General features: G+C 40.0%; 1 protein-coding gene across 2 annotated transcripts in view; it reads right to left on the minus strand.

Annotated features, from left to right (window-relative positions):
* CUBN (cubilin) overlaps positions 1 to 27,301 on the minus strand; it is a 269,991-nt gene that overhangs the window by 37,865 nt on the left and 204,825 nt on the right. For both annotated transcript variants that reach the window (XM_024750090.1, XM_024750089.1), the window contains exons 56-60: positions 23,198 to 23,354; positions 21,638 to 21,787; positions 9,297 to 9,497; positions 6,726 to 6,855; positions 2,943 to 3,160 (exon numbers count right to left, since the gene is read on the minus strand). In XM_024750090.1, coding sequence (XP_024605858.1) covers positions 2,943 to 3,160; positions 6,726 to 6,855; positions 9,297 to 9,497; positions 21,638 to 21,787; positions 23,198 to 23,354 — 856 coding nt within the window. The remainder of the gene's footprint in view (positions 1 to 2,942; positions 3,161 to 6,725; positions 6,856 to 9,296; positions 9,498 to 21,637; positions 21,788 to 23,197; positions 23,355 to 27,301) is intronic.

The raw sequence follows: 27,301 nt of genomic DNA on the forward strand, positions 1-27,301 counted from the left end.
ACCTTCCATCCTGTGCAGGTGGCCCTTCATAGCAGAAGTTCCATAAAAGAGGAGACCTGATTTCACCACACAATTCATTAGCAACAAACTAGGGGGATATTTCCCCCAAATTTGTTCTGAGCCATTAGCAATACAAATATAACAAATGCCCAAGGAGAAGTTATCTAATAATCATATTATTGTATGAGCCGGCTCTTCACTGACTTCAGAAAAATTAAAGCAGATGTGCATAAAGTATTGTCAAGGGTGGAATCAAAAGAGCGAATCTGTAAAACTCCAGTGTTTAGGTCAAGATAAGCTAAACAGATATCACAGACTAAAATGGTCTCCTCTTCACATCAATTATTTATTCAGGGAAGATACTGTCTTCCAGGCTAAAGTGACAGTTTTGGAAACTAAACGTCACTGTCCCACCCATAAAGTTGTTTCTTCTCTCTTTACAGGATGCCCAGGGCAGTTTGAAATGGACAAGACTGAGGGGAAAAGTGCATCTTATTAGCCAAGTTTAAGTGCTTTGTATAGATCTGTAAGAAAACGATTCTATAAACACTAGAATTCAATGTGCTCTTTATTGTTTCTTCCCCTTTTCCTCACCATAAACAACAAAAAACAAACCAGATTGAAAAGCTATGCAGAATGATTAGTGAGTTTATATGAGTGATCTTGAAAGCCGTAAGACCAAAACAGCACAAAATTATAACTATCGGTTGTTCAGGAAAAGAAAATACCACTAACGATCACTTACAATTACTTCTCAAATATTCCCAAGTGGCCAATAGCATTTATACATGAAGAAGAGGTGAGAGGCATGCAGGGGTAGCACACTGGGAGGCAAGGAATGAGACCCTATTTCTGCTCTCTGCATGTGACCAGAGGAAAATAGTTATTCACTGAAAGTGGCCAATGCTTATGGATGAGCAGGGCCTTTGACGGTGTAAGGTGATTCGTTCTGTGCTACTTCAGTAAAATCACCTTAAGTCGGAGAATGTCTTTTTGTAGCTCAGAAAAATGTAATAATTAATGAGGTTAGGGAACACTGGCTAACGTGGAAGCCGTTAGGTGACAGCCGTGTGGAGTACTTTAGGATGATTTCAATGATCATGTGAGAATACATTAGGAAAAAGAAAAACAACTTGAAAGCAGGTAGCAAGAGCTATGCAATTATGTGTCATTTGATTCTAAAGTCTGTGCTAAAGGCACGAATAAACAAGTTCTCTTGTGCAAAAGGTCTCCAAAGGAAAATTAATTTTTCTTTCAAAATAGCCCTCTGTGTTTTATATGCCACTTCACTTGGGCAATTCCATTAAGGCAATGCTCTCTGTCTGCCCATGAGACTTGCTTTCAAGTCACTGTTGATACAGCTAAGTAGGCTAGGTGGCAAAGTGATTTTCTGATACAATTTGCACCACGTCTGCGTTTTATTGGGAAGCCGTCAAAACGCAAATGTCTAATTGTTCCCCTCAAGAAATGCATGTAAGGAATCACACACCAAATGCAAAGAAGGTGAAGGTGAGCTCTGCTTTCTATCAGAGGGCTGAAGGTTAGCCGCAGCATGGGGTAAAGAGGAAGAAAGGGTTTGAACAGTGAGTCGGGATTCTTATCGTAGAAAACCTCCCAGGTTTCTGTGGGCCTTCACAGTAAGCGATTCGTTTTGTGAGCGGTTTGTTTTCAGAACACTATTCACTTCTATATTCGAATGGAAGACTCGAAACACTTCCCAGAGTCAAATATAAATTATCTTAGACTGTGCCACTGATGCCACAAGTACGGATAAACAGAGAGCAGACCAGCTAACTCATACGGCAGGGCTCCCCAACCCCCAGGCCGTGGACTGGTACCGGTCCGTGGCCTGTCAGGAACCGGACCACACGGCGGGAGCTGAGCGGCGGGTGAGGGGGCGAAGCTTCATCTGTTGCTCCCCCGTCGCTCGCATTACCACCTGACCCATCCCCCCACCCCCGTCCGTGGAAAGACCATCTTCCACGAAACCGGTCCCTGGTGCCAGAAAGGTTGGGGACCGCTGTTTTAAAGGACTCAAAGTTCCAAGTTAATTCTATATAGATAATTATTTCTCAGAAGCAGTGGGAATAAACGGGGGTGCTATTTTTGATTGATCCTCTCACCCAGCTTTTCCTTTTACCTCTAGATGACTCCCAGATCACCTCCTCTGCCCAAGTTGCTTCTCAAGCTTCAGTTTCCTCCTCTATTTCTCCATTTAGATATCTCATAGGCCCTCCAACCCAAAATGACCCAAACCAAATACAATATTTCTTCCCTGAATCTTAGCCTCCTAAGGCCCGAGTATCCAACAAGTCACCCATAGAAGTCATCCTCAACTCCTGTCCTCATGTAATAAGCATCAAGTTCCCAACACTGTACTTCCAAGGTATTCTACCTTCCGAATATCTCTGAGATTTCCACCTTCTTCTATTTTTATTCCCACTCTGTTAGTTTGAGCCTTCAACCTTTCTCATCTGGAATTCTGTGATAAGCTTCTTCCTTCCACCTTCCTCCACCCTGCTACCACTATGATCTTTCCAGAAGTCTAGTCGGGCTGTGCACTCTTTACTTAAAAGTCTCCCAGGCTCTTCACCATTTTAAGGATAAAGTCAACAGAGGCTACAGGGCCTTCTTTCTTGATCTGGACTTTGCTACCTACAGGCTTAACTTCCACCATTTCCATGGGTGATAAAATGAGACTCAGGTCTCATTTGAGATGGTGGTGTAGACAGGCTTTGTCTTTAAATACTAGAGAGACACATATGTTGAGTGATTTTTTGTTTTTACTCAAAATACACCATATGTAATTTTTAAAACCAAAATTTTATGTGACATATTCCTCTAAACTTAAATGAGGAGCAACTTTAGACAGGTGAAAAAAATTAAACAAAGCAGAAAACTAACAGTCATGAAAAATAGATTTACACATGCAAAATTCTTACCCAGTGTCTGCCAGAAAGATATCCTCCAACCTCTTGCTGTTTGAAACGAATCTGTCTTGAACACCAGGAACATACTACTACCGCTGCTCTTAACACCTGGTGGAAGCTGGGAACCACAGAATTTGCCAAGAAGGGGATCACTGATGTTAGAACCATCGTAAACTGCCAGGTAGTCTTGGGAGCAGAAGGTGGAGGAAACCACATCAAAATCATTGAACCTGTGAAATGAACCTTGTTAATAATAATGTTTTCCATTCGGATTTCCATTAAATCATAGATTTAGTTCTTATTAAAAAAAAAAAAAGACAAGACAAACGCCAACAGCATCCAAGTTTCACTTGATAGGAAACGTAGAAACAGTATACTATTTTACTGATCAGTTCAAAAGTTTAGAGGAAAGTTTTTGAGAGACTAGAATATGTCAAGGAGTGTCATAAGCTCTGGGGATATAAAGATGAGTAAGATATAGTCCTGGATTTCCAGGGGTTTACAGTCAAGGATATATTAAATCTACTTAACAAAGTTTTGATAAGTTGAACTGATATTTATCTATCATTTCAGCAACACTTTAGTTTTTCAGTCTCATTAAAAATAGGGTGTTTCCTCTGTTCCCTTGTTATTTTTGTGAGATCAAGTGGTACTATCAATCTAATTTTTATCAATGGGAAGACTGCTAATATAATAGAGCGGAAGAAATGCTGGTTTTAGAATCAGAGCTTTATTCTCATTCTCACAGTCTGTTTCCCTCTTTTTAAATGGAGTTTATTCTAAGGTTAAGTGAAACAATGTGTAAAAACCAAATTATGGTAACTGGCATACAGTAGATGCTCAAAAAAAATGGACAGACCCAACAAATGATCGTTATTATTATGATTTTGAAAACTAGAAATAAGAAATAGTTATTCCTCATAAAAGAAATAACAAATATTAAAAAACCAATGGTAGGAAAGAATGAACTAAATTCTCTTGAGTCTTATTTAACTGCTATAACCAGAAATTCACATTTCAGATCACTGTGGTCGTCACGGGCATGTCACCACTCACCCCAGCGCTCAGCCTTCCTGACATTTGCTAGGATTGTCTTTCTGTGCACACTTTGAGGTGTGATGTGGCCCTGAGACATGCTCTGGCCACAGAAATGTAAGCAGGAGTCATGCGTATTACTTTTGGAAGAAGTTTTAAGAACTACTACTCAGTTTGCCACACTGCCTTCTACTGCAGTGATGATCATGGAAGCAAATGTAGAAATGAGTTTCCATCAACCTGGGCAGCTAAGTGACCATGATGAGAGGAGACTCCTTGCCAGGCCACGTTGGACACACTCATACGAGTGAGAAATAAACTTGTTGAGTTAAGCTACTGTGCCTTGGGGTTGTTTGTCACCACTTATAACCTATCCTGACAGATACATCCCTGACTTTTCTTTCATTGTCTAACATAGTATTTCTTTTCTTTTCTTTCCTTTTTTTAAATTGAAGTATAGTTGATTTACAATGTTGTGTTAGTTTCTGGTGTACAGAAAAGTGATCCAATTACACATATATATTCCTTTTCATTATGGTTTATTGCAAGATATTGAATATAGTTCCTTAACACCATATTTCAATCCAGGTCTTATGCTTTGTCATTTCAAGTAACTATTCCCAGAGTTCCCAAACAAGCAAGGCTTCCTACATGGATGTTCTTAAGGATTTTTATGGTGGGTTTATTATAGCTTATTTTTTATTATTTTTTTTATAGCTTATTTTTTAAAAACCTGTTTAAATTATCTGATGTCCTGTCATCATTTTTCTAGGTTCTTCTTTCTCAGGTGTTTTTGTTTTCTGGGTTTTGGTATTTTTGCTAGCCTCTGTAATATATAACATATAATATGGAATAATTTGAAAATATCTCGTGATTAAAATATTTCCTTTAAGAGCCTTAAGAAAAAAATGATACAATATTTTGAATGTATTTTGATTGTTTTCAAACTGATGATAAAGATCAAGATGAAAAATTTCTTAATTTTCTTTAACCACATGTAACATTTAATGTTCCTATAATAAAAGAAGGCAAAACAATAGCTAGATCATTTCCAAAAACACTACTTTCATTTTTATTTTCTATAGACAATACATTTATTTTCCACAACGTGAATCCATAAAGATAAAAATCTGAGTTTCCAAGAGGACTCAAAGCTGTTTTGGCTTTGCATCATTTTCCCATGACAGCACAGAAAATATTTGCAAAAGCCCATTAACAGAAAACATCATGAGGCCGGCCTATTTTGAGAGCCTAGAAGGATTTATGTGTTACTAATGTCTACAACTTCTTCAGTACCTAGAATAGTATCTGTTTCACAGAATGTAGGTTCTTAGAAAGAATGTAATAATTTTCCAAGCAAGCTGATGTGAACTTTGACTATGGTGAGCCCCAGGGCCCAGGCAAGGGCAAAAAATATACACATATCATAGCATGTGCTCTAATCCTACACATGTAAGAACCAAGTATTGTGCCACGACAGCAAATGACAAGAACCGTTCCTTACGTTTCCATTCGGAGCAGGTGATCCTTTCACAGGTCTCCTGCTCCTGGCCATTGGGCATTTTTTGTGTATTCTTTTATTCCTGGGCCTTAAAGGACTTTTTGGCTTTGGGGCACAGCTTCTTTACAAACAGTCTCAGGTGGGACCTGCAGTGTTCTCCAGGGTCCATCCTGTAGACCACTCACTGTCTGATACAGGAAGCAAACCAGGCTTGATGAGATGTGCCTTACAGTCCAAGGACCCATTTTATATATGAGGTCCCTGGAGGTAAATTATGGAGAGTTTATGACTGGGGGGAGAGAATGTGATCACTGACATATAGGAGGAAGGGAGGTAGGAGGGCTCCTAGCCCATTAAGCTTCTATAAAGAATTCTATATTGCCATAAACTACACCATATGCTGAGTTTCAGAGCTTTCCACCATATGCTGTATATCACTGAAACACAGGAGTTAGAAATACATCATCTCAGATGACAGCAATAGTGAACTCTGTCACTCAGAGAACTGGAGGTTGCTTTCCCTTCATCAGTCTTATTGGAAGTATGCAGGATTGGGGAGAATTTTCCTGATGATATAAGATATCTCATATAGCGCCAGTTTAGAGGTGTTCTGATATGGGAATAAAAAGGAATTTCTTAAGTACTTAGAAAATTCACCCTTTGAGAGAGAGCACAGGGAAGTATGAGGACCTGGTTTGGGGAGGAGATCAGTCTGACCCGGATTCTGATTTTGACTCTTCATTTAATACAATAGCACTTTGGGAAAGTTATGTGACACTTCTGAGCCTCAGTTTTCTCATCAGTAGAGTGAGATTAATAATACATACCTCATCTGACTGTTTCAAGAACTAAATAAGAGAATGGTGGAAGTGTTCATTAAAGTTCTTTGTGTATAATACGTGCCCCCAAAATGGAAACTGCTTTCTCTTGCCCTCCCCATGCCCTTTGATTTAAAGATAGGCTTATAACTTTACACCCCAGTATATGAAGCTACTTCTAAAACTGTCGGAAAACTACAACAATTGTTTGAACCGGTGGAGTGAGTGCCTGTTTTTCCCCTGAGTGACCACTGGCTTGCGTGGAGGGTAGGCGGCCCATTCCCCAGACGAACAGGATCACACCACATGCTTACTTCCCCTTCCTCCGGATTCCTGTATGTGCCTCTGATGAGAATCAGTGCTCTGCATCATTAAATGAACATCTTCTCTGTAAACAGAGCTGGGAGGATTTTCTTAAGAAGGTAAATGGGTCTTACGTACTTGAGCTGGATTACTCTGTCGTCCCTGACGGTGACGGTGTACAAACAGTGCATGTTGTTAGGGTACGCAGAGTAGGAATAGAACGGGCTCTTGATGACCCCGGTGGAGAGGCTGAACACACCACCACAGGCTGCGACAGAAGGCGGGGAACACGCAGAGAATGGTTATGACGCATGGCAGAGGAAAGCCATTTCCAGACATTCTTTACTAAGGTACCTTTTTCCCCAAGAGAGATGATAATTCTTTGTCTTAAAGCAATGTAAACTTCTCTTTACTGTGCTTACAAATACTTCAGATTTTTGCACCGAGGTAGAGGGAAAAGACAGTAAGGGGTAGAAGCAGGGAAGAATGTTTCAAGGCACCTCTTGGAATGGAATAAGTCTGAGCCGAAATAATGGCCACAGTGAAAATGATGAGAAAAAAACGTTTCACATGTTGGAATACAATTGTCCTTTCTCTATAAAGCAGTGAGAAATTCAGAGGGATAACAGTGATTGCTGGAAGTTTAGAAAAGGTGTGCAGAATCCAAGGCACATTGTGGGCTTATGAACCCAGGAAGGGCTGTGATCTAAAAATCTTAAATAATATGGATTGGAGTCTCCTGTGTCCATGATAGACTACTGTAAGGTGAAATTTTAGAAATCACTTTTGAAATAATGGAGTTTAGTTCCCTCTGTGGGCTCAAACGCATAGCTCTGAGTCTCGCGTATTTCTATTTGGTCGTGAGACTGGTAAGGACCATACTTGACCAAGTTTTATTACCAATCCTCAACAAGCATGAGGAAGGTAGGCCCACCCCGAGTCCAGCAATCAACAGCCCACAGCCCTTAGTTACTACGACTAGTCAATAAAACAACAGCCGTAAAAACAGAATGCAATCCCATTATACAAAATACAGAATTTTTATTTTTTCGCTTGGCTTTGCATACAAGGAGGATTACTTTGTGCCGTGCAATGATGGAAAGTGCCCTATTCTCACAGCAGTGAGAAAGGTGGATATTCATTTTACTTTATGATTCTAAAATTATAGTAACGTGAGTATACTTTGATGATATTTTTATGGTTTATATACTATCAATGGATATATTCCATTTACATGTCTTAGAAATGATAACCAAATAGTGGCTGCCATTTAAGGTTATTAAGGTAATTTTTTATTTGTCTGTTTGTTTATTTTGTCTCAGTTGAGCCCACATGGCAGGGAAAGCTATTCTCTCTATGCCCACAATCATTCCCGTTGTCAGGCCCCTGGGTACATCTGCAGTGAATTAAATGTTAGATTTGAGTAGCCATTATTCTATTACATCTTGTTCACAATGATGTGGTCTCTGAAAGCTTGTCAATGCCTAAAATAACTCCCAAATTTGTACATTGTCAGGAGTTGAAATTTCGATATCAACCCTCTTTAAAAGAGACTCTCATAGTAAATAATGTGGACCCTTGTATACAGTGTTTTAGGAAAATGAGGGATTAAAGAGTAAAATAATATAAAGTGGGGAGGAAACTCTCCATAACACTAGTTGTACCAAAAGAATAAAACAAGTCACCCCTTCTCTTCATCCAACAGACAACTGGGGGAAGGAATGTTCTGTTTGTGCTACCAGAATCCCTGGGCCACACAGAATCATGCGTTACAAACGGGGCCAGGCGTCGGTGGCAGTCAACGTGCACGAACCACGAAGGCCTGTTTCATGAGTCAGTAAACATTTTCAGGCTCTTCTGGGGATGGGAACAATAATTTATTTGAAAGAAAACAATTTGACTTTCTACCTTTAGCAATGGGTTATGTCAAGTAAAGATCAAACAAACATTTTGCAAGATCTTTTTTTTGCCCGTGTTACTGAAGTTGGGATGATGTGAAAAAAAAATGCTGTCAGCAAACCAGCCAAGTTTATTGCAGGAGAGGAAAAGACCATTCAAAATAGGGAAATAGAATCTTATGATTTTCAAACAAACATGGATCAAACTGTCTACAAAAAATGAAAAGATGTTGGTAGCTTCAAAGGTCTTTGTCCATTCGGTGGCTTGTCTTACCCTGATTTTGATACAGAGAAGCTGCAAATTATCATGTAGTTGAATACATCCATCTTTTCTTTTACGACTTGTGCTTTTTGCATATTGCTAAAAAATTCTTTCCTACCAGAACATCATAAAGATATTCTCTTACATTTTTTCTAAATGTATAAAGGATTGGTTTTCAACAGAGTGACTTGGGAAAATGAAATAGGCACCTGGACAGTCCAGGCCAAAAAGTCACTTTACACAATGTACGAACAACTGAAGGTAGCAGTTCGTTCTAACTTAAATTATCAAAAATAAATCTCAGGGCTTCCCTGGTGGCGCAGTGGTTGGGAGTCCAATTCCATTTGATTTTCAAAGAGTAGTTCTGCCAAAGTTCATGAAAAAGGGCCTCCCTTTTTTTTTTTTTAAGACCATGCACCTAATTAATAATTTTCTCCCTTAAGGTCTCTGAGTCTTCAACTTGGTGATGTGTGAATACAATTAAATCTCCTTATGGAAATTGCTCGAGGGAAAAAGAAAATTCCAATCTACATCATTATGGCTACTCACGGGTTATCCTATAGGAAAACTTGAATCCCAAGTCCGTGGTGTGTGCATTTGAGTAGAAGTTAAGCAGCAGGGGACCAGAGGTGGTGACAGGGGACAGGCTCTCATCCCCACACAGCGTCGCCAAAGGCGTGGAAGATAAGCTGTAACCCCTGACTATGTGCACGCCATCGTTGACACAGCTTCCCGTTACAGTGGAGCGAGCTGAACAGGGCACGGAACAACCAGAAGCAACATAAGTAATAATCAGAAGCAACATAAATGATTACACGAAAATGTGAGGACGATTCACGCAACTTGGTTTCCTGATGAACGACCCTCACCCTAGTTACAAAACAAGCACAGGGGTGAGGAAACAGGGAGAACTTCACAACAGTTGAATCCTACTTTGAAACAATCCAGAATTTTCTTCCCTATAAAATGACTCCTTTAATTCAGTGATTATAAACTGGGGACAATTTTGCCTCCCAGGGACATTTGGCAGTACCTGAAGACATTGTTTTGCTGTCATGCTGGGGTGTGCCACTGACACGGAGTGGGCAGAGGCCAGGGATGCTGCTAAAAGTGCTATAATGCTCAGGGCTGCCCCAGGCCCCCTGCCTTCCACCACAACAAGAATGACCCAGCCCAAAACGCCAACGTGCTGCTAGTGAGAAACCTTGCATTTAACAGTGACGCTTACACACAGATAAAGGACTCCTACCACGGAGACGTCATCAGAATCTCAATGTTAATTAAACAAATGTTACAAATGTTCACACAAACAATATTAGCTTAAGAGTTTAGTGATTGTAAAATATATATCATTGTTTTGTTTTCTAATTATAAGTCAGATATATACTCCAACCCATTCTAAAGAGAAATACAAAACAAAAAATTTAAAAAACTTTTTTGTGTGTGTGATGGGATGTTTTCTATTTGCATATTTTGGTTTTGTTTTTTTTTTTTTTGATTTACAATATTGTGTTAGTTTCAGGTGTACAGCAAAGTGATTCATATATCTATTCTTTTTCAGATTCTTTTCCCATATAGGTTATTACAGAATACTGAGCAGAGTTTCCTGTGCTCTACAGTAGGTCTTTATTGGTTATCTATTTTAAATATAGTTAAGAAGACTTTTATTACTACAGTGTATCCAGTCATTTTTATGGGTGAATTATATAGTTAAAAAATTAATTGGAGACTTCTCTGGTGGCACAGTGGTTAAGAATCCGCCTGCCAATGCAGGAGACACAGGTTCGATCCTTGGTCTGGGAAGATCCCACATGAGCCAAGCAACTAAGCCCATGCGCCACAACTACTGAGCCTGCGTTCTAGAGCCCCCAAGCCACAACTACTGAAACCTGCATGTTCTAGGGCCCGTGCTCTGCAACAAGAGAAGCGACCGCAATGAGAAGCCCGCGCACCACCACGAAGAGTAGCCCCCGCTCGCCACAACTAGAGAAAGCCTGCACGCAGCAATGAAGACCCAACACAGCCAAAACAAAACAAAACAAAACAAAAACATTGATTGGAATCATCCTATATGATCTTTTGTAACCTAATTTTTATTAACATGAAATAACATAACATCATGCATTTAATATGATTAAATATCTTTTAAAACACTGAATTTAATGCACCTATCAAATTCTAATATATAGATGTGCCATACTATGTTCAATTCATCCCCTACAGCTTAATAATTCTATCTTTTCTAGCTTTTGTGATAAAAATACTGTTGAAACAAACATTTTTATATATAAATGTTTGTAGAAGTTTCTCATTATTTCATCAGAATAAATTTTTAGAAGTTGAGTTACTGGTACTAAATCTTTTTCAGATTTATCAAACAGTCCTTTGGAAAAGTGTTACCAATTCACAGTTCCACAGAACTTTAGGCATCTGACATTTCCCCCATTTCTACATTTTCATCCCCACGTAGAGAAACCTTGTACCCATTCACAGTCACGCCCCATCCTCTCGCTTTACTGTTCTCCCAATCCTAGGCAACCACTAACCTACTTTCAGTCTTTGTGGATTTGTCTACTCTGGACATCTCACATAAACAGAATCATATATATATATAAATAATATATAATATTCAGCCCTTTGTGACTGGCTGCTTTTACTTAACATAATGTTTTTGAGGGTCATCTATGTTGTAGCATGTGTCAGTACTTCATTCCTTCCAAGCTCAATAGTACTCCATTGTATGGAGAGACCACATTTTTGTTTATCCATTTTGTAGTTGATGGACATTAGTTTTGCTTGTACCTTTTGGCTATTATAAATAACACTGCTATAGATATTCATGTACAAGGTTTTGTGTGGATACGTGTTTTCAATCTCTTGGGTAAATAAGTAGGAGTAGAATTGCAGACTCATAGAGTAACCCTATGTTTAATGTTTTGAGAACCTATCAGCCTGTTTTCCAAAGAGGCTGCACCATCCTGCCACCACGACAGCAACTAGAACCAGCATGAGAGTTCTAATTTCCCATATCCTCACCAACACTTGTTATTGTCTAACTTAGCCACACTATTGAGTATGAAATGGTAGTACATTGTGGTTTTGATTTGCACGTCTCTATGAGTAACGGTGTTGATCATCTTTTCATGTGCTTATTGGCCATTTGTATATCTTGGAAGAAATATCTGTTCAGATCCTTTGCCATTTTAAAAATACTTAGTTAGGCCACACTGTGTGGCTTGCTCAATCTTAGTTTCCCAACAAGGGACTGAATCCAGACCCTCGGCAGTGAAAGCGAGGAGTCCTAACCACTGGACCACCAGGGAATTCCCTCCTTTGCCATTTTTAAACTGGGATATATGTTTCTTAATGTTCAGTTCTAAGAGTTCTTTTCTATTCTAGATACTAGAATGGTCGTAAATTTTTATTTCTCTTGGGTAAATACCTGGGAGTAGAATTGCTGGGTCATAAATAAGGTATGTATTTAATTCTATATGAAACTGCCAGTCAAATTCTTCCAAGTGGTTATATCAGTACCTATTCTCATGAGGAATGTATGAAACTTCCAGTTGCTCTGCATGCTTGCCAACATTTGATATTGTCAGTCTTTTTCATTTTAGCCATTCTGTTGTGTGTGAAATGGTACCTCATTGTGATCTTTAATTTATTGTTCTGATGGCTAATGATATAGAATATTTTTCATGTTATCATTTACAAAAACAAAAGAAAACACTTTTATCTCATCTAGATGATAACTTGAACATGTACCTAACACCTACACACACACACACACACACACACGCACTTTACCGACTTAAAATTCCCCATCGGAACTGCCCGAAACTACGTCACAATCTCTTATACAAGCACATACTATGACATAATGGACTTTACAATCAGACTGCCTGTTTGCTGTTAGAACATTCTTATAAATTAAAGAAACTATGGTATACATTTACTTTATAATTTCAAATCCCCTGGCCATAGATCTTGGTTCAAGGGTGGGCATGTGACCTAGGCCAATCCATTTAGAGTAAATTTCAGGTAAACTGTTTGGAATCTGGAATAGACAGTAGTGTGCCGGTAAATAGAACAACCAGCTCTCCGAGGGAAAGAGGCACACCCTCATTTGTAGCATTTTCTAATTTCTGTGGTAGAAATACTCCCACTATAGCCAATGTCAAGTTACCAACGTGAGGTCATTAGATGCAGAATTTGGACCAGAGGAGCATGACTGACTCTTGCAAGATGGTACAAGCCAACTCCAGCATGCCACTGGATAGACATCCTCTCTCTTCCTAGACATGCGTGAGGGATATGCAAGCCCCACTGTGAGGGCAGCTACCCTACAGCCAAGACAGAAGCCAGCCTTAGGGTGAGACTCACACTGGAGTAGCACAGAGTGAGAACAGAAAAAGTAAAACGTTTGATGACAAAATGAAAATGCTAGATTAAGCGGATATGAGGGACCACCAATTCTGAGGTTGTCTAGAAGGAAAGCCAATAAATTGCCCTTTTATGTTTAAACCAGGTTGAATTAAGTTTCCTGTTAATAGCGCCATAAAAATTCCTAATTGATATAGTAAGTTTATCCTAATCATGATCATGGTTGCAATTCTTCTTTATGGAACCCCACCGTCCTGAGCACTGTTGATAGACTGACTGATTACTCCAAGGTAGGATCTCAGACTCCATCTAGGCCAATCAGATGTGTTCAAACTGTAACTGAGTAAGGAGTCAACAGTGGGAGCCAAACATGTTCAACTTGGAAATCAGCAGCAGCGGTCTCCTGACTGCGGTAGGAAGCCAGGCTGTAACAGGAGGAAATGAAGCTGTCGTGCAGAAAGAGAGGGGGAAAGACAGTACATTTTGAAGGATTCATGTTCTGGAAGCCTATTAGTCCCCTTCTTATTTTTAAACCTTCCTTTGACAAGATGAGATAACCCAGTGTCCTTTCTATAAACTCTACATCTAAGCAAACTTGAAGATAATCTACTGCTTTTAACTGAAAGAATCTTGATGTGTGCATTTTTAATATATTTGTACATTAAAAGCCCCCTCCTCTTTTAATTGTATTATCTTAAAGAAAATTGATATTTTTATCAGAAAATATCTATGCAATTTAAATTTTAAGTCATTTTAGGAACACTTTTGGCATTTTAGCTATGTTTTTGTACAACTGAAGAAATTTTGAGGTATCAATTCAAGATATGTTTATTAAAGTAAGCCCAAAGGATTCCTTCATTTTGAAAATCCTGGAATAGAAATGCTTCTAATTGGGAATAAATCTACAAATTAAAAATGTTAAAGACTTCACTTTAATGACCTTACCATGTAATAAGAAACAATATGATGTTGGAAAAACAGGACAAAAAAGAAATACATTAAACTCAGATTCACAGTTTGAATACTGCCAAATTGTGTACCTTAATTATAGCCTTAGAATTTTTCTTGTTCCAAGAGCTCCATTGGAATTTAAAACATTCAGAAGAGGTGAATGTGAGAATCAAAAAATAGTATGAATTAGCTATAAAAATATCTTTAGCCAGCAACAATACATTAAGTTGTAAAAGCAAAATCACAGAATGAAAGGAAATATTGCTGATGCTAGATTAAAATCTCAGTTCTACTTTGGTCGAATGACCTGCTATGCAGATATCCTTTAAGTACTAAAGAGTTAGTTTTTTAACTCTTTGATGATATAGACTATCACAGTGGTGGTTGTCTTAGAAAATTATGGAAAGGCTGTGAAATGTAAGGTAAAGTATGTCATACACTTGTTAATGTTTCAAAAAAATTAAAGGAACTAATTTAATTGCAGAAAAATCAGTCGTGAAATAGCAGTTGTATATCTATACTGAGACATAGCCAAAATGCACTAGTTGTTTATAAAAGGTCTGTATCAACAATAAGGAGAAGCAGAAGAAGCTGAGAGGGTATTTTAATTTTTTTGTAGACGGCAATATATTATCAGATAACTAAGCAAACCGTTCAGACAATCTGCTCATTTTCAAAGCCTGACTCAATATATCATGAAAGTTGTGATATTTGGCAAGTTGCTTAATGATTAAAACATTCTCGTGTCGTTTCCAGCAGTAATTTCTTTAAGGTGGGATGCTCTTCTAAATGTTATCCATAAGAAATCAAACATTACATAATATCAGAATTTGTGAAGTTACCTAAAGTCTAAGAACGTATCAAGGATTAGCACAAACAGGTAACACACAAGAAAATGAGATATAAATATGTCAGCAGGCATCAAATAATTCACACACACACATCTTTTTCTCAAGCTGTACACATCACCTCACTGCATTAGATCAAAGATACCAGTCTGATTCTTCAGTGAGAAGACACTTGGTGACAAAATCACAGGCGTAAGAAAATAATGGTAGTAAACACTTTTCCATAATTATAGGGGAACCAATTGTGATATCTTATATTTCAATCAAAATATACACAAAATTCTCAAGTAGAATATAATTAAATGCAACTAGGATGATTGTCTTCTAGGGAGAGAAAAGAACTTAGTCAAGGTTTAAAAAAAGTTCTTCAAGAAGCAAGATGTGTATCATAGCTGAGTTTATGGCTGGGAGGTAGCATTCAATCAGAAACATGAGAACTCGTCAGGAAGAGTGGTACCCTGAAATTGAATGATACTTTCTCCACGGACGTCATGGGACAAGTGGCTACAGTCATTCTTCATCCTATCTTCAGTAACTGATTTGATGAATATTTACTGTTGAAATCTCAGAGGTGTAAAATAATCCTCCATGATTTGTTTTTATGACTATTTTCCATCCTTCTGAAAAACGGTAAGACACATTTATTATTTTAAATGGGTTCAGGCTGTATCCAACATAGTGACAAATAATTTTTATCACATTATTCACATATCTTCATTACAGAGAGCAATGTTCGATTCTGGGTTTCATCAGGATTCCAAGAACTTGGAGAGAATTGAAAGGGAAGCCGAGGATGAGCAATTCAGCAGATAATGTAAACTTGTGGAATTTAGATTCCGACTGCACTTTTCCTTCAGAGTCATAGATGGAGAGGCAAAGACGCCAGAGGACTAGAAATAGGGGGAAATCCTTTTGGTTGAAATGTTTTAATATTGCAGATACGATAAAGTCCTTTCAGTAAAATAGCAAAGGGTTCTAGGGAGAGGGATGTGAATTGGGGGACAGCTCTGAGTAGCCTGGAGACTGGACTCCCCAGTAGAGGATGATTCCCTGAGAGGGAGAAGCAGGTGCTCGGATAGAACTAAGCTCCGCAGAGTGTGAAAGCCAAGGTCTTGTATTATAACACAGGCAAGCAAGGAATCTCACACAATTAAATCGTCTCCTCTGGGGCTTGGCCAATTTGAATAAAATATCAATAGGAACTATTTCAAAAGAACCACTGCCCAGTGCTTTCTAAAATAATGGATTGCAAAATGGGCCTACCTTCTGATTTCTTGAGAAACAATTGAGGAAGTAAAGAAAACAAATGGTAAGTAGCTGCATAATGCCACTTAAAAAAAAAAAACAAACAACTTAGATTAAATGGAGAGGAAATGTGAACTAAGACCGCTAAAACTCAGCTATCATGTTTCTTGGTGGGAAAAAAGGGCAAAAGGAAAAAACATCTAAAACTAAATTTTCTTCCTTTTTTCCTTTTAGCTTTATATCAGGCGTACCCCGTAAAGCAGGACTTCTAAGTTAACGAAGGAGAATTCAGGCAAATATTATGTAGGACTTGCCACGCGGCTGCTCTGGAAATCTAGTCCTATTCCTCTCGGGGCCTCTGAGGCCATCTCTAGAGGACAGTAAAGAAAATGCATTTGCATTGGTTCTCGCCCATTTTCTGTGCCAAGGGACTACTCTCTATCCAGTTCTTATCAAGAGATACTCTGGATCTGAGAAAAACTGAGTTTAGAATTTGCCTAGATGTAGGATATTTTTAGTTAAGAATTCTAAACCCCTCATTATCACCAGGGGGAATCAATGTTATTACCCAATTTTTAAAAATAAATTTATTTAATTTATTTATTTATTTTTGGCTGTATTGGGTTTTTGTTGCTGGCCGCGGGCTTTCTCTAGTTGCGGCGAGCGGGGGCTACTCTTCGTTGCGGTGCGTGGACTTCTCATTGCGGTGGCTTCCCTCGTTGTGGAGCACGGGCTCTAGGTGCGCAGGCTCAGTAGTTGTGGCACACGGGCTTAGTTGTTCCGCGACATGCGGGATCTTCCCGGACCAGGGCTCGAACCCGTGGCGGATGCTTAACCCCTGTGCCACCAGGAAAGCTCGAACCCCAGGCGGATGCTTAACCCCTGTGCCACCAGGAAAGCCCCATTACCCAATTTTAATGATAGCAAAATCAAGGCACAGAAGGCACTGGCTTGTCTTAGGTTACCTCATCTGTTAAGTGCTTTCTTTATCTATAAAGTAAAAAAAAAAAAAAAAGACCTATAATCCTCCCAGTAACTTGGAGGCATCTACTTGGCCACATGAATAATGAAAACGGAAAAATATACTTTTAGATTGTTCAATATTGGGGAAAATAAAATGAGTATTTATTTGATGACATCCGATTCCAAAATAAGTACTTTGGAAACATTGATGGTTTCTCCCTCATGCTTTCTCCTTATATTTTGTCTATTTTTGCCATTTTGTTTTTGACCAAAGTAACATTTTGAATTTGTCAAATCTCTATTTTATTTCACAACTTTGGAAGACACTGTTAAGAATACCAAGAGCCACTTTAGTCTTGAGGTAACTTAAAAAAGTCTTGTAGACGCTCAAATGGAATTTTCTTCTATGACTTTTGATTTCCCTGAAATTTTTATAGTTCAGTAGGGATTATATAAGAAACACACGTCTGTATTTCATAGAATGACTAGGATTGGAAATGTAATAATAAGGAGAAAGAGAAACTTAGGCCAACATAAAATACCATAACATAATTTCAGAGCAACTTATTTAGTGGAAGGTAGGTCACTGAACATTTGTAACTTCCCTGCAGGAAGAGCACCAGTGTGTAGGTCAATAACCAATAAACTAGCCTGAATAGTAAAACCTTTCCTAACCCGTTGTCAGTGTTTAGTAAACACAGTGTATGGACAAGTGTGTTTCCCTCTAGTATTCTGTAGCCTGGATCAGTCCATCTTCTTCTTGATAAACCCACCTTTTGTGCTAATGGCCCACCACAAAAAGCAGATCCAGAACTTTCATCTCCACCCAGGTCAACGCAGGGTCTGCTGGCCGCTTGGGCTCCGAAATACTTAGTCATTTGGACAGAATCTCTCAGAAAGAGGTCTATGGCCTATGGCAGCTAGGAAGACCAACGCTCCTGCAGACAGGCTGTGATTTTTCTTGAGAGCTACTCTCACTCGGTTTTATCACAGGACACTGCATAGGAATTCCTCGGGCTCACTCAAGGGGTGGAAGGTGATTTTTACTGTAGCTAGTGGATCTCTAACTTGCTGATGGTATTCCATGAACGGCACTGATACGATTAGTGGTAAGAATCTAACCACAAAATAAATCTGATTAATGTTGCCCTTTTTAGGAAATCATCATGATTCATTTAATCTAAGCCAGAAAATACTCACTTAGCAGTTTGAAAATGCTGAGTACATGTAACACTGGAAATTTCACAAGATATTATCACAAGGATATTATCTTATAAAAAGATCAGTCTCTTCAACTGGGTGAGAACGACCAAATCCATTAGTAAAAAGCAATCACTTAAGGGCTTCCCTGGTGGCGCAGTGGTTGAGAGTCCCCCTGCCAATGCAGGGGACGCGGGTTCGTGCCCCGGTGGTCCGGGAAGATCCCACATGCCGCGGAGCGGCTAGGCCCGTGAGCCATGGCGCTGAGCCTGCGCGTCCGGAGCCTGTGCTCCGCAACGGGAGAGGCCACAGCAGTGAGAGGCTCGCTTACCGCAAAAAAAAAAAAAAAAAAGAAATCACTTAATCTGGCAAAACCAAATATCTGTTCGCAGCCGACTTGTGTTAAAGGGCATGTCTGGAGATCCTGACTGGTGGCAGCAAAAATAACAAAACAATGGTTCACAAGGTATGTTTCTATGGGCATGATCTGACTTTCACAGCTACTATTTTATATCAATATTTTGTAAAAATTATAGTGATTACCAGAAAGATTAAGTAATTTGTACAAAGTCATGTGACTAGTAAGTGGCCAATCTGGAATTGAGACCGGTCCTAAAATACCGCGCCTGCCCTACCCCACCCCAGGTCAGGTAGTCTAGAGTATGCTCGCCCCTTTACCCCACCTGTCAACTAAACTCAGGGAGCTACTGTGCGGTGTCAGTATCGTTCCCTTCTAATAATACATGTACCGTTGGTATAGGCAGTGCTTTCTGTGGCTATATTATATAGTACATTTACCAGCATCTCCTTTTTCAGTCTAAATAATATTGGCATATGACATTCTTGTGTTTATGTAATTTAGTGAGGACAAATGCACATATAAATGCACAATCCAAGCCACATGTTTTCCCCCTGTTATTAAGACAACTTTTTCACTCAATATCAAAAAACAAACACCCCAATCAAAAAATGGGAAGAAGATCTAAACAGAGATTTCCCCAACGAAGACATACAAATGGCCAACAGGCACTTGAAAAAATGCTCAACATCGATAATTATTAGAGAAATGTGATTCAGAACCACCACGAGGTATCACCTCACATTGGTCAGAATGGCCATCATCAAAAAAGTCTACAAATAATCATGTTTGAGAGGGTGTCGAGAACAGGGAACCCTCCTACACTGTTGGTGGAAATGTAAATTGGTACAGCCACTATGGAGAACAGTATGGCGGTTCCTTAAAAAACTAAAAATAGAACTACCATATGATCCACGGATCCCACTCCTGGGCATATAGTTCCTGGAGAAAACTATAATTTGAAAAGATACATGCACCCCAATGTTCATTGCAGCACTATTTACAACAATCAAGACATGGAAGCACCCTATATGTCCACTGACAGATGAATGGGTAAAGAAGATGTGAGATATACACACACACACAGACACACACACACACACACACACACACACACACAGAGGAATATTACTCAGCTATAAAGAAAGAATGAAATAATGCCATTTGCAGCAATATGGATGGACCTAGAGATGATCATACTAAATGAAGGAAGTCAGACAGAGCAAGACAAATACCATACAACAGCACTTACACGTGGAATCTAAAAAGTAACACAAAGGAACCTGTTTACAAAACAGAAACAGACTCAGAGACAGAGAAAACAAACTTAGGGTTACCAAAAGGGAAAAGTGGGGGGAGGGATAAATTAGGAGTTTGGGAGTAACACATACACACTACTGTATATAAAACAGGTAACCAACAGGGCCTACCATATAGCACAGGGAACTATACTCAATATTTTGTAATAACCTAAAAGGGAAAAGAATCTGGAAAAGAATCTATATATGTATGTATAACTGAATCACTTTGTGGCACACCTGAAACAAACACAGCATTGTAACCCAACTATACTTCGATAAAAATTAAAATAAAAAAATAAAATAAAATAGCATTCCCTTAATTATAAGATAAAAGAAAAGATATAAAGAAGAAAATAAATATCAGCTATAAATCTATGACACGGTAGTAACAAGTCTTTAAGTACCAGTTAATAGTCTTACAGATTTTAGTCGCACGGTTTATTTTAAATAAAAAAATAGGATCTCTTATATAAACTGTTTTACCTTCCCTTAATACTTTATAAATCATGAACATCTTCTCATATCGCTGGAAGCTTGTGTTAGCAAATGCTGAGAAGATTACACTTGACCTCATACTGCGTCCGTACAGTGACAAACATCAGTCCATCCCTGGCATTTTCCAGCAAACACATTCCAAAACCTACAGTATGTAGAGATGTAGGAAAAGGAGGTCCCAGAAAGTGCTCCCAGGGAGAGCCTTTGTATAATTCATCACCCTACGAGAACTGATGTGTCATTTTTATTTTTATGAAACATAAATTTCCTGGATGCTGAATATTGCAGAACGCTTTGCTAAGTTTAACTTTTCACTGCCAAGGGAGACCAACCCAGATAGGAAGAAATTTTGGTTGGGCAGATGAAGCTTGGCAAACGTACAGGTTAATTGCAATTTAGAAATGAAAAGTGAATTCGTGAAAAATATTAAAATGACTGAGTGGTTGGAGATGCCCATCCACTTGAAGGGAACTTTTCTCTGCCGTATGATACCACCTGGGTAAACATCGAGCTGTGTCCAGTGCAGTCAGAACCCAGCCCAGACCAGCAGCTCCACTGTCCCCTTCGCCAACAGGCAGGGAATGAACCCAGAGGGGCACTGTGCTTAGGGATTTCCCAGTCCCTGTGGTACTGATGAAGATGAAAATGAAAAAGAAGATGAGAGAGTATCCCACAGTCAGATTAAATGAAAGTAGAACACAAATTTTTATTAATTCATTCATTCAACATTTATGGAGCACCTACTTTGACTCAGAGGTGAAGTTTCTCTTGCTAGTTTATAGTGTGTGTGTGTGTGTGTGACTGTGTGAAGGTACCTGTACGTGTGTAGAATGAACGCAAATGAATAAATGAGAAACTATGATTAACATGTAATAGGTTTCAGACTTATTTTCTTTAGGCCGTTTACGTGATGCTCAGGTTCTTAAAGCTCTTGCATTATTTTTTAACCTCTGGATGGAATGTATAGGATGATACTTGTGTTCTTAAAATATCGGATGGAGTTTTAATAAAGTTTACATCAACTCCACTCTGCAACATTTTTAATATTTTCCTCAAACGGTGATTTTAGACAATCTCTGCCTCTGCTTATCTATCACTCATTCATTTATTAAGAACCAATTGTAATTTAGATAAGAATAAACTTACCTTCCAGATGGAAAGACACAAAAGTCAAGAGGACCAGGGACAGAGGACTGGCCTCTATGATGTAGGTGCAGTTCATGTTGTTGTCATATTGCTTTGGGTAGTTTGGAGAAACAATGTAACCTGAAGGATTAGTGAAGTTCCTTCCACATCCTAAGTGGGAAGAAAAAGCCATTATTAGAACATTTGTTCTCCCAGACAAATCTCTCTTTATCAGTGAGGGAGAGCCTCAACTTTCCTAAGCTCTCTAGAAACATATTCTCTGAGCTACTCCAAATGGAAGTAACAATAACTAGAAGAATGGAGCTCTGATTTAAAAATAAATATGCAAAATCAGAATATTATATAGTTTTTAGAAAAATGATGCAGAGTTTTGGGCTAAGTAGAAATTTTACCACAAATCCATTGCAAATCACTTAATTTTAAGATATTAAAGGAAGAATAACTTAGCAAGATTGAAGAGGATTCATGTAGCTAAAGAAATAAAACTAATGAAAAGTTATCTGTACCAGATCAATACACTTAACAGTTTTAAAACATCTTATTATATTATAGAAAAATATGTTCTTTTCATTACCGTCGTAATATGGCTATAAAAATAATACCTGCTTCATAAAAATGGTTGCATTTACTAAGCCCAACTCAAAAAGTCTCACATGATTCCCAGGTGTCAGAAATGAAGAGAACTACCTTTTTACCACTAAAATGACATCTGTTTTATCTAACCACTAACTAGTTAATCCACACACTCCCTATCTATCACATAGATAGAAAATATCAGTATCCTTTTAAACTGATATTAAAACACACACACAGACACAACGAACCCAGTGAAGACCTAAAATTAGGTCTGCGGTGGTCTTTTGTTACTGCCTTTACACCACCCTCTTATTCATGTCTGAAATACCTGTTCACTGCATTATTTCCTGATTCCTTTCGTCAAACTTTTCCCGAAACAGTGGCTTGCAAATAGGTGCTACTTGATTTAATTCAGCCAACAGGCACACACACCACTGTGTCTCAGACTTGAAAACTACATGTCCCACTCTTCTACCTGGAGAGTAGTCGTGAGAGAAGGAAGGGGAAAACCCGAAGAGAGCGGCCCCCAAGGTTGACTGAGTGTGAGAATCCCCTGGGTGAGAGCTCACACGTGCAAGTCCTGCATTCCGACAGGCCTGGGGGGAAGACCGTGTTTTTACAGCCCCAGGTGAGTTCCATGCAGGCAGGCAATGTGCTTCAGGCCCGGCCTGCTGATTGTCTACTAATTACGGCCTCCTGGGCTTCTGCCCATTCCTGCCCCATGCAGATTTTAGGGTTAATTTCAGACATCAGCGACAGGCACTCAGGCCTTCTACATCATTTCTCTACTGACCTACGGTTGGATTCAGTTCCATTCTTGCTGATTTGGAAGGAAGGGTGCACTCAGGATTAGGTGGCCCACCCAGACTTTCCCCATGGACCTCCAGACCAGCCAACCCTGGAGCAGACGCCTTCTCCCCAAGCCTGCCTGTGGCAGCCACACCCTTCCAAGGGCCCCTGGGTTTGGTTTTCGGCGCTACTTACGGCTAACGAAGGATGCAGAGAAGCCCTGAGCTGGGACCTCCTGCGACTGGAACACAGCAGTGAAGGCGTTTCTGGGCGTGATGACAGGACCCGGGGCCACGTTCCGGCAGCTCGAGGCTAACAGGGCCTGGTCGGCCTCCTGAGTGCCTGCCCACACCTGGCAAAGCCAGAAACATGACTTAGCGCTCCAGGTTTTCCCTCGTCAATGTTTAATTTGTGCTCAGGCTGGAAAATAATAGCACTCAGGTGTATACAGACTAAACGTAATAGTAAATAAAACACAAAAATCTGCAATATTTTCTTTTGAGAACCGTTTCTTTAGGCTGCTTTTTTATAGTATAGCCCATTCGTGACTCTTGCAAGGAGACTGTTCATTTTTGTGTATCTAGGCAGTGATTTAAAAAAAAAAAAAAAAAACCCTCAATCACTACCCAGTTTCCTCTTGCTTTTTCCTAGTTGACCTGATCTAGCTCAACTTGCTACATGCCGGGGGAAACAGAGCAGCATGTGTGCTACTGTGGGGTTTACCATTTGTCCTGGATGGCTGGCAAATTGTGGGTTGCAAGTAGAAAAGATTTACCAAGCAAGAAGCCCATGGGAAGAAAGTGGATATGAATTCCAGGTCTACATGTAATAGGCATGAATTGGGATAAATCATGGAAGACTTCCTGGCACTGTTGAATTTTAAGGTTCATTTTGAAGAAAGGATGAGATTCAGTCTCTGCAATTCACTAAAGACTGCGTCACCAACTCCCAGGTAGATCCTGGCCACTTTACAAGAAGCAAATGATGATACGCTCATTTGAGAAATAGCTGCTGGGGAATAGATTGTGAGGATCAAAATTCCAACTTTGATCAAACCAATCCTAGACCAGCCCAGGGAAGGCTATTAATCATAGAATCACGTTTAAATGCAAATTCCAACTGCGATAGGAGCTGCTGTGGAGCTGCTGAGTGTGTAGGAGGGGCTTTGCCTGACTTCCAGAGAGGCCTGAAGAAGCCCCAGGGGCAGGAAGGGGCAGGGCTAGTTCAAACAGAGCGAAAACTGAGTCAGGAGTGAGGCGGGGCTGCAGTCAGTGCAAGCCCCGTGGCAGGTCAGGGGTCCGGGCCACATCCTGAACTTGGCAAGGGGCCTCCAGGAGGCTTGAAGCTCACAGCAGAGACGAGAAGGAAAAGAGAGGACGCTGGGAGATCAGCCAGGAGGCTGTGCAGTAGTTCGGGCAAGAGATCATAGTATCTACAGTGTTGAGTCACTCAAGGAAAATATTGATATTAGGTGATAAATGCACATTATTGGGGGAAAAGGACGATTAAACTTGTTTAACCAGTGAGTCTCAACCGGGAGCGATTTTGCCCTTCCTGGGGGCATTTGGTGATGTCTGCCAGTGTTTTCAATTGTCACATTTGGTGTGGGCGTGGCATGTAGTGGGCAGGAGCCAGGGGAGCTGCTGAGCGCCCTATGATGCCCCTCCCCCAACCCCCAACTAAGAATTATCTAGCCCGGGAAGGCAAGAAGGTAATTGGGTTTGGATTAGTCTTACTTAACTGTTCAACATTCCCTTCACATCAAATTACTCATTCTGAACATATCACTCTCAGGACTATTCCTCAAACAAAGCAATCACACACCAAGCCGTTACAAACGTTTCTGTTAGCAAATAGCGCAGGGGAAGAGGTGTGAGGTCACGCCAGTTCAGGGCGCCATCAGCTCTTTAAAGTCGTATCATTTCAACTGATTCTCAAACACTGAGAATCCTGCTGTTAATCATCTTACTGAAGTCCGATTATATTTGCCATTTGTGAGATATGGGAGGTGCCTGGGACTGGAACAAAAGCAAAGATATTCTGCCAAATCAAAAGATAAAAAAAAGGTCAGGGGGGCTTCCCTGGTGGCGCAGTGGTCGAGAGTCCGCCTGTCGATGCAGGGGACACGGGTTTGTGCCCCGGTCCGGGAAGATCCCACGTGCCGCGGAGCGCCTGGGCCCGTGAGCCATGGCCGCTGAGCCTGCACGTCCGGAGCCTGTGCTCCACAACGGGAGAGGCGACAGCCGTAAGAGGCCCGCGTACCGCAAAAAAACAAACAAACAAAAAGGTCAGGAAAGAAGTGCGCCACAGCCGTGAGAGGCCCGCGTACCGCAAAAAAACAAACAAACAAAAAGGTCAGGAAAGAAGTGCACATCCCCTATTTTCCCTAATATCCCCTTTCTGTCCCCTGACCCCCTGCCTTTAACTATCCCGGGAAACAGAAGTTTTCTAACCACATTCTGTTACATTGTGAACATGACTTACTGACAGAGAGATCTGCATATGCTACTTTTACAAATATCACTCAAGAGGTGAAGTGATAAGAGCTAAAACTTTTAGGAAAGAATCTCCAGTTCTTTAACAAAGAACTTCAAGAATCCTCACGGGCTTATACTTTTCTGAAGCCATTAATTATGGATCTGACATCTCCACCTTGTGGCTCAAGAACACGGGTGTTATAATGATAATAATGGTAAAGAGTTGTTAAATATTCATCAATACCTGTCAGTCAAGATCTCATTTCATTGGTTCTATGACCTAGAACTCATTTGAATGATATTGGACCTACAAAACGTTATAGAACTGTCAAAAACTTTCTGACGTTTCTTAAGGTTTGTACAATTCAGCCTGGCTTTAGGTGATATTTTATCACTCAAGCAATTTAAAAAAAAACGTTTACTCAGTAGCTGCAGATTCACACACAGTTGTAAGATACAGAGAAATCCCCTGTACCCATTTCCCAGATTCCTCCAACAATGACAGCTTGTAAAACTGTAATGTAATATCATAACCAGGACGCTGATTCGACACAGTCCACCCGTCTTACTCAGTTTCCCAGGCTCACGCACGTGTGTGTATATTCGGTTACATACAAGCTTATACCACCACATTCAAGACACCAAGCAGCTCCAACACCGAGGTTCCCCAGAGTTGCCCTTTTATAGCCACACACGACTCATTCCCACACTCACATCTTGCTAACCTCTGGTAGTCTGTCCTCCGTTTCTAAGCATTGTCATTTCAAAAATATTATGTAAATGGAACAATAGAGTATGTAACCTTTGGGGATTGGCTTCTTTCACTTGGTTTAATTCCCTGGTGATTTGTTCAGATCGTTAGCCTGTCAAAAGTTTATTTCTACCGAGGAGCTGTACTCCACGGTACGGAGGTAGCAGGGTTCACTGAACCGTTCACCTGTTGAAGGACATGTGCACTGATTCCAGTCTTTGTCTACTGCCTATAAAGCTGCTATGAACATTTGTGCACAGGTTTTTGTGCAGACATAGTTTACAGTACTCTGGGATAAATGCCCAGGAGTATACTTGCTGGATCTTATGGTAAGCGCACGTTGAGTTTTATAAGAAAGTGCCAAGCTATTTTTCAGAGTGGTGCGCCATTTTACGTTCCCACTGGCAATGAATAAGTGATGCAGCTTCGCTGCAGGCTCGGCAGGACTTGGTGCTGTCGCTGTTTTTATTCTGGGCAGTCTGACAGGTGTGTGGCAGTCATTGTGGTTTTAAGTCTCATTCTTCCTAGAGGCTATGCAGTGACGTTGAACATCTTTTCGTGTGTTTATTCACCACCCGAATATCCTCTTCGGTGAAATATCTGTTCATGTCTTTTGCCCATATTCTAATTGGACTCTGTATTTTTATTGTTGGGTGTGAGAGTTCTGTCTATACTTTAGATAGTAGTTCTGTTGTCAGGTAAGTGCTTTGGAAATCTTTTCTCCCGGTTTGTAGCTTGTCTTTTCATCTCTTTACAGGGGAACATATTTTTAATTTTGATATGGTAAAATGTATTAATTTTTCCTTTTACGGATTATTCTTTTGAGGTTTAGTCTAAGAACTTTTCATCTATCTCTAGGTCCCAAAGATTTTCTGTTCTTTTTCTCCTCAAAGTTTATACCTGTATATTTACATTTAGGTTCATGGTCTATTCTGAGTATTTTTCTGTTGTTGTTTTGTGGTACGCGGGCCTCTCACTGCTGTGGCCTCTCCCGTTGCGGAGCACAGGCTCCGGACGCGCAGGCTCAGTGGCCATGGCTCACGGGCCCAGCCACTCCGTGGCACGTGGGAT

Source organism: Neophocaena asiaeorientalis, unplaced genomic scaffold (assembly GCF_003031525.2).
Source record: "Neophocaena asiaeorientalis asiaeorientalis breed wild unplaced genomic scaffold, Neophocaena_asiaeorientalis_V1.1 scaffold4, whole genome shotgun sequence".
Classification (NCBI taxonomy): Eukaryota; Metazoa; Chordata; class Mammalia; order Artiodactyla; family Phocoenidae; genus Neophocaena; species Neophocaena asiaeorientalis.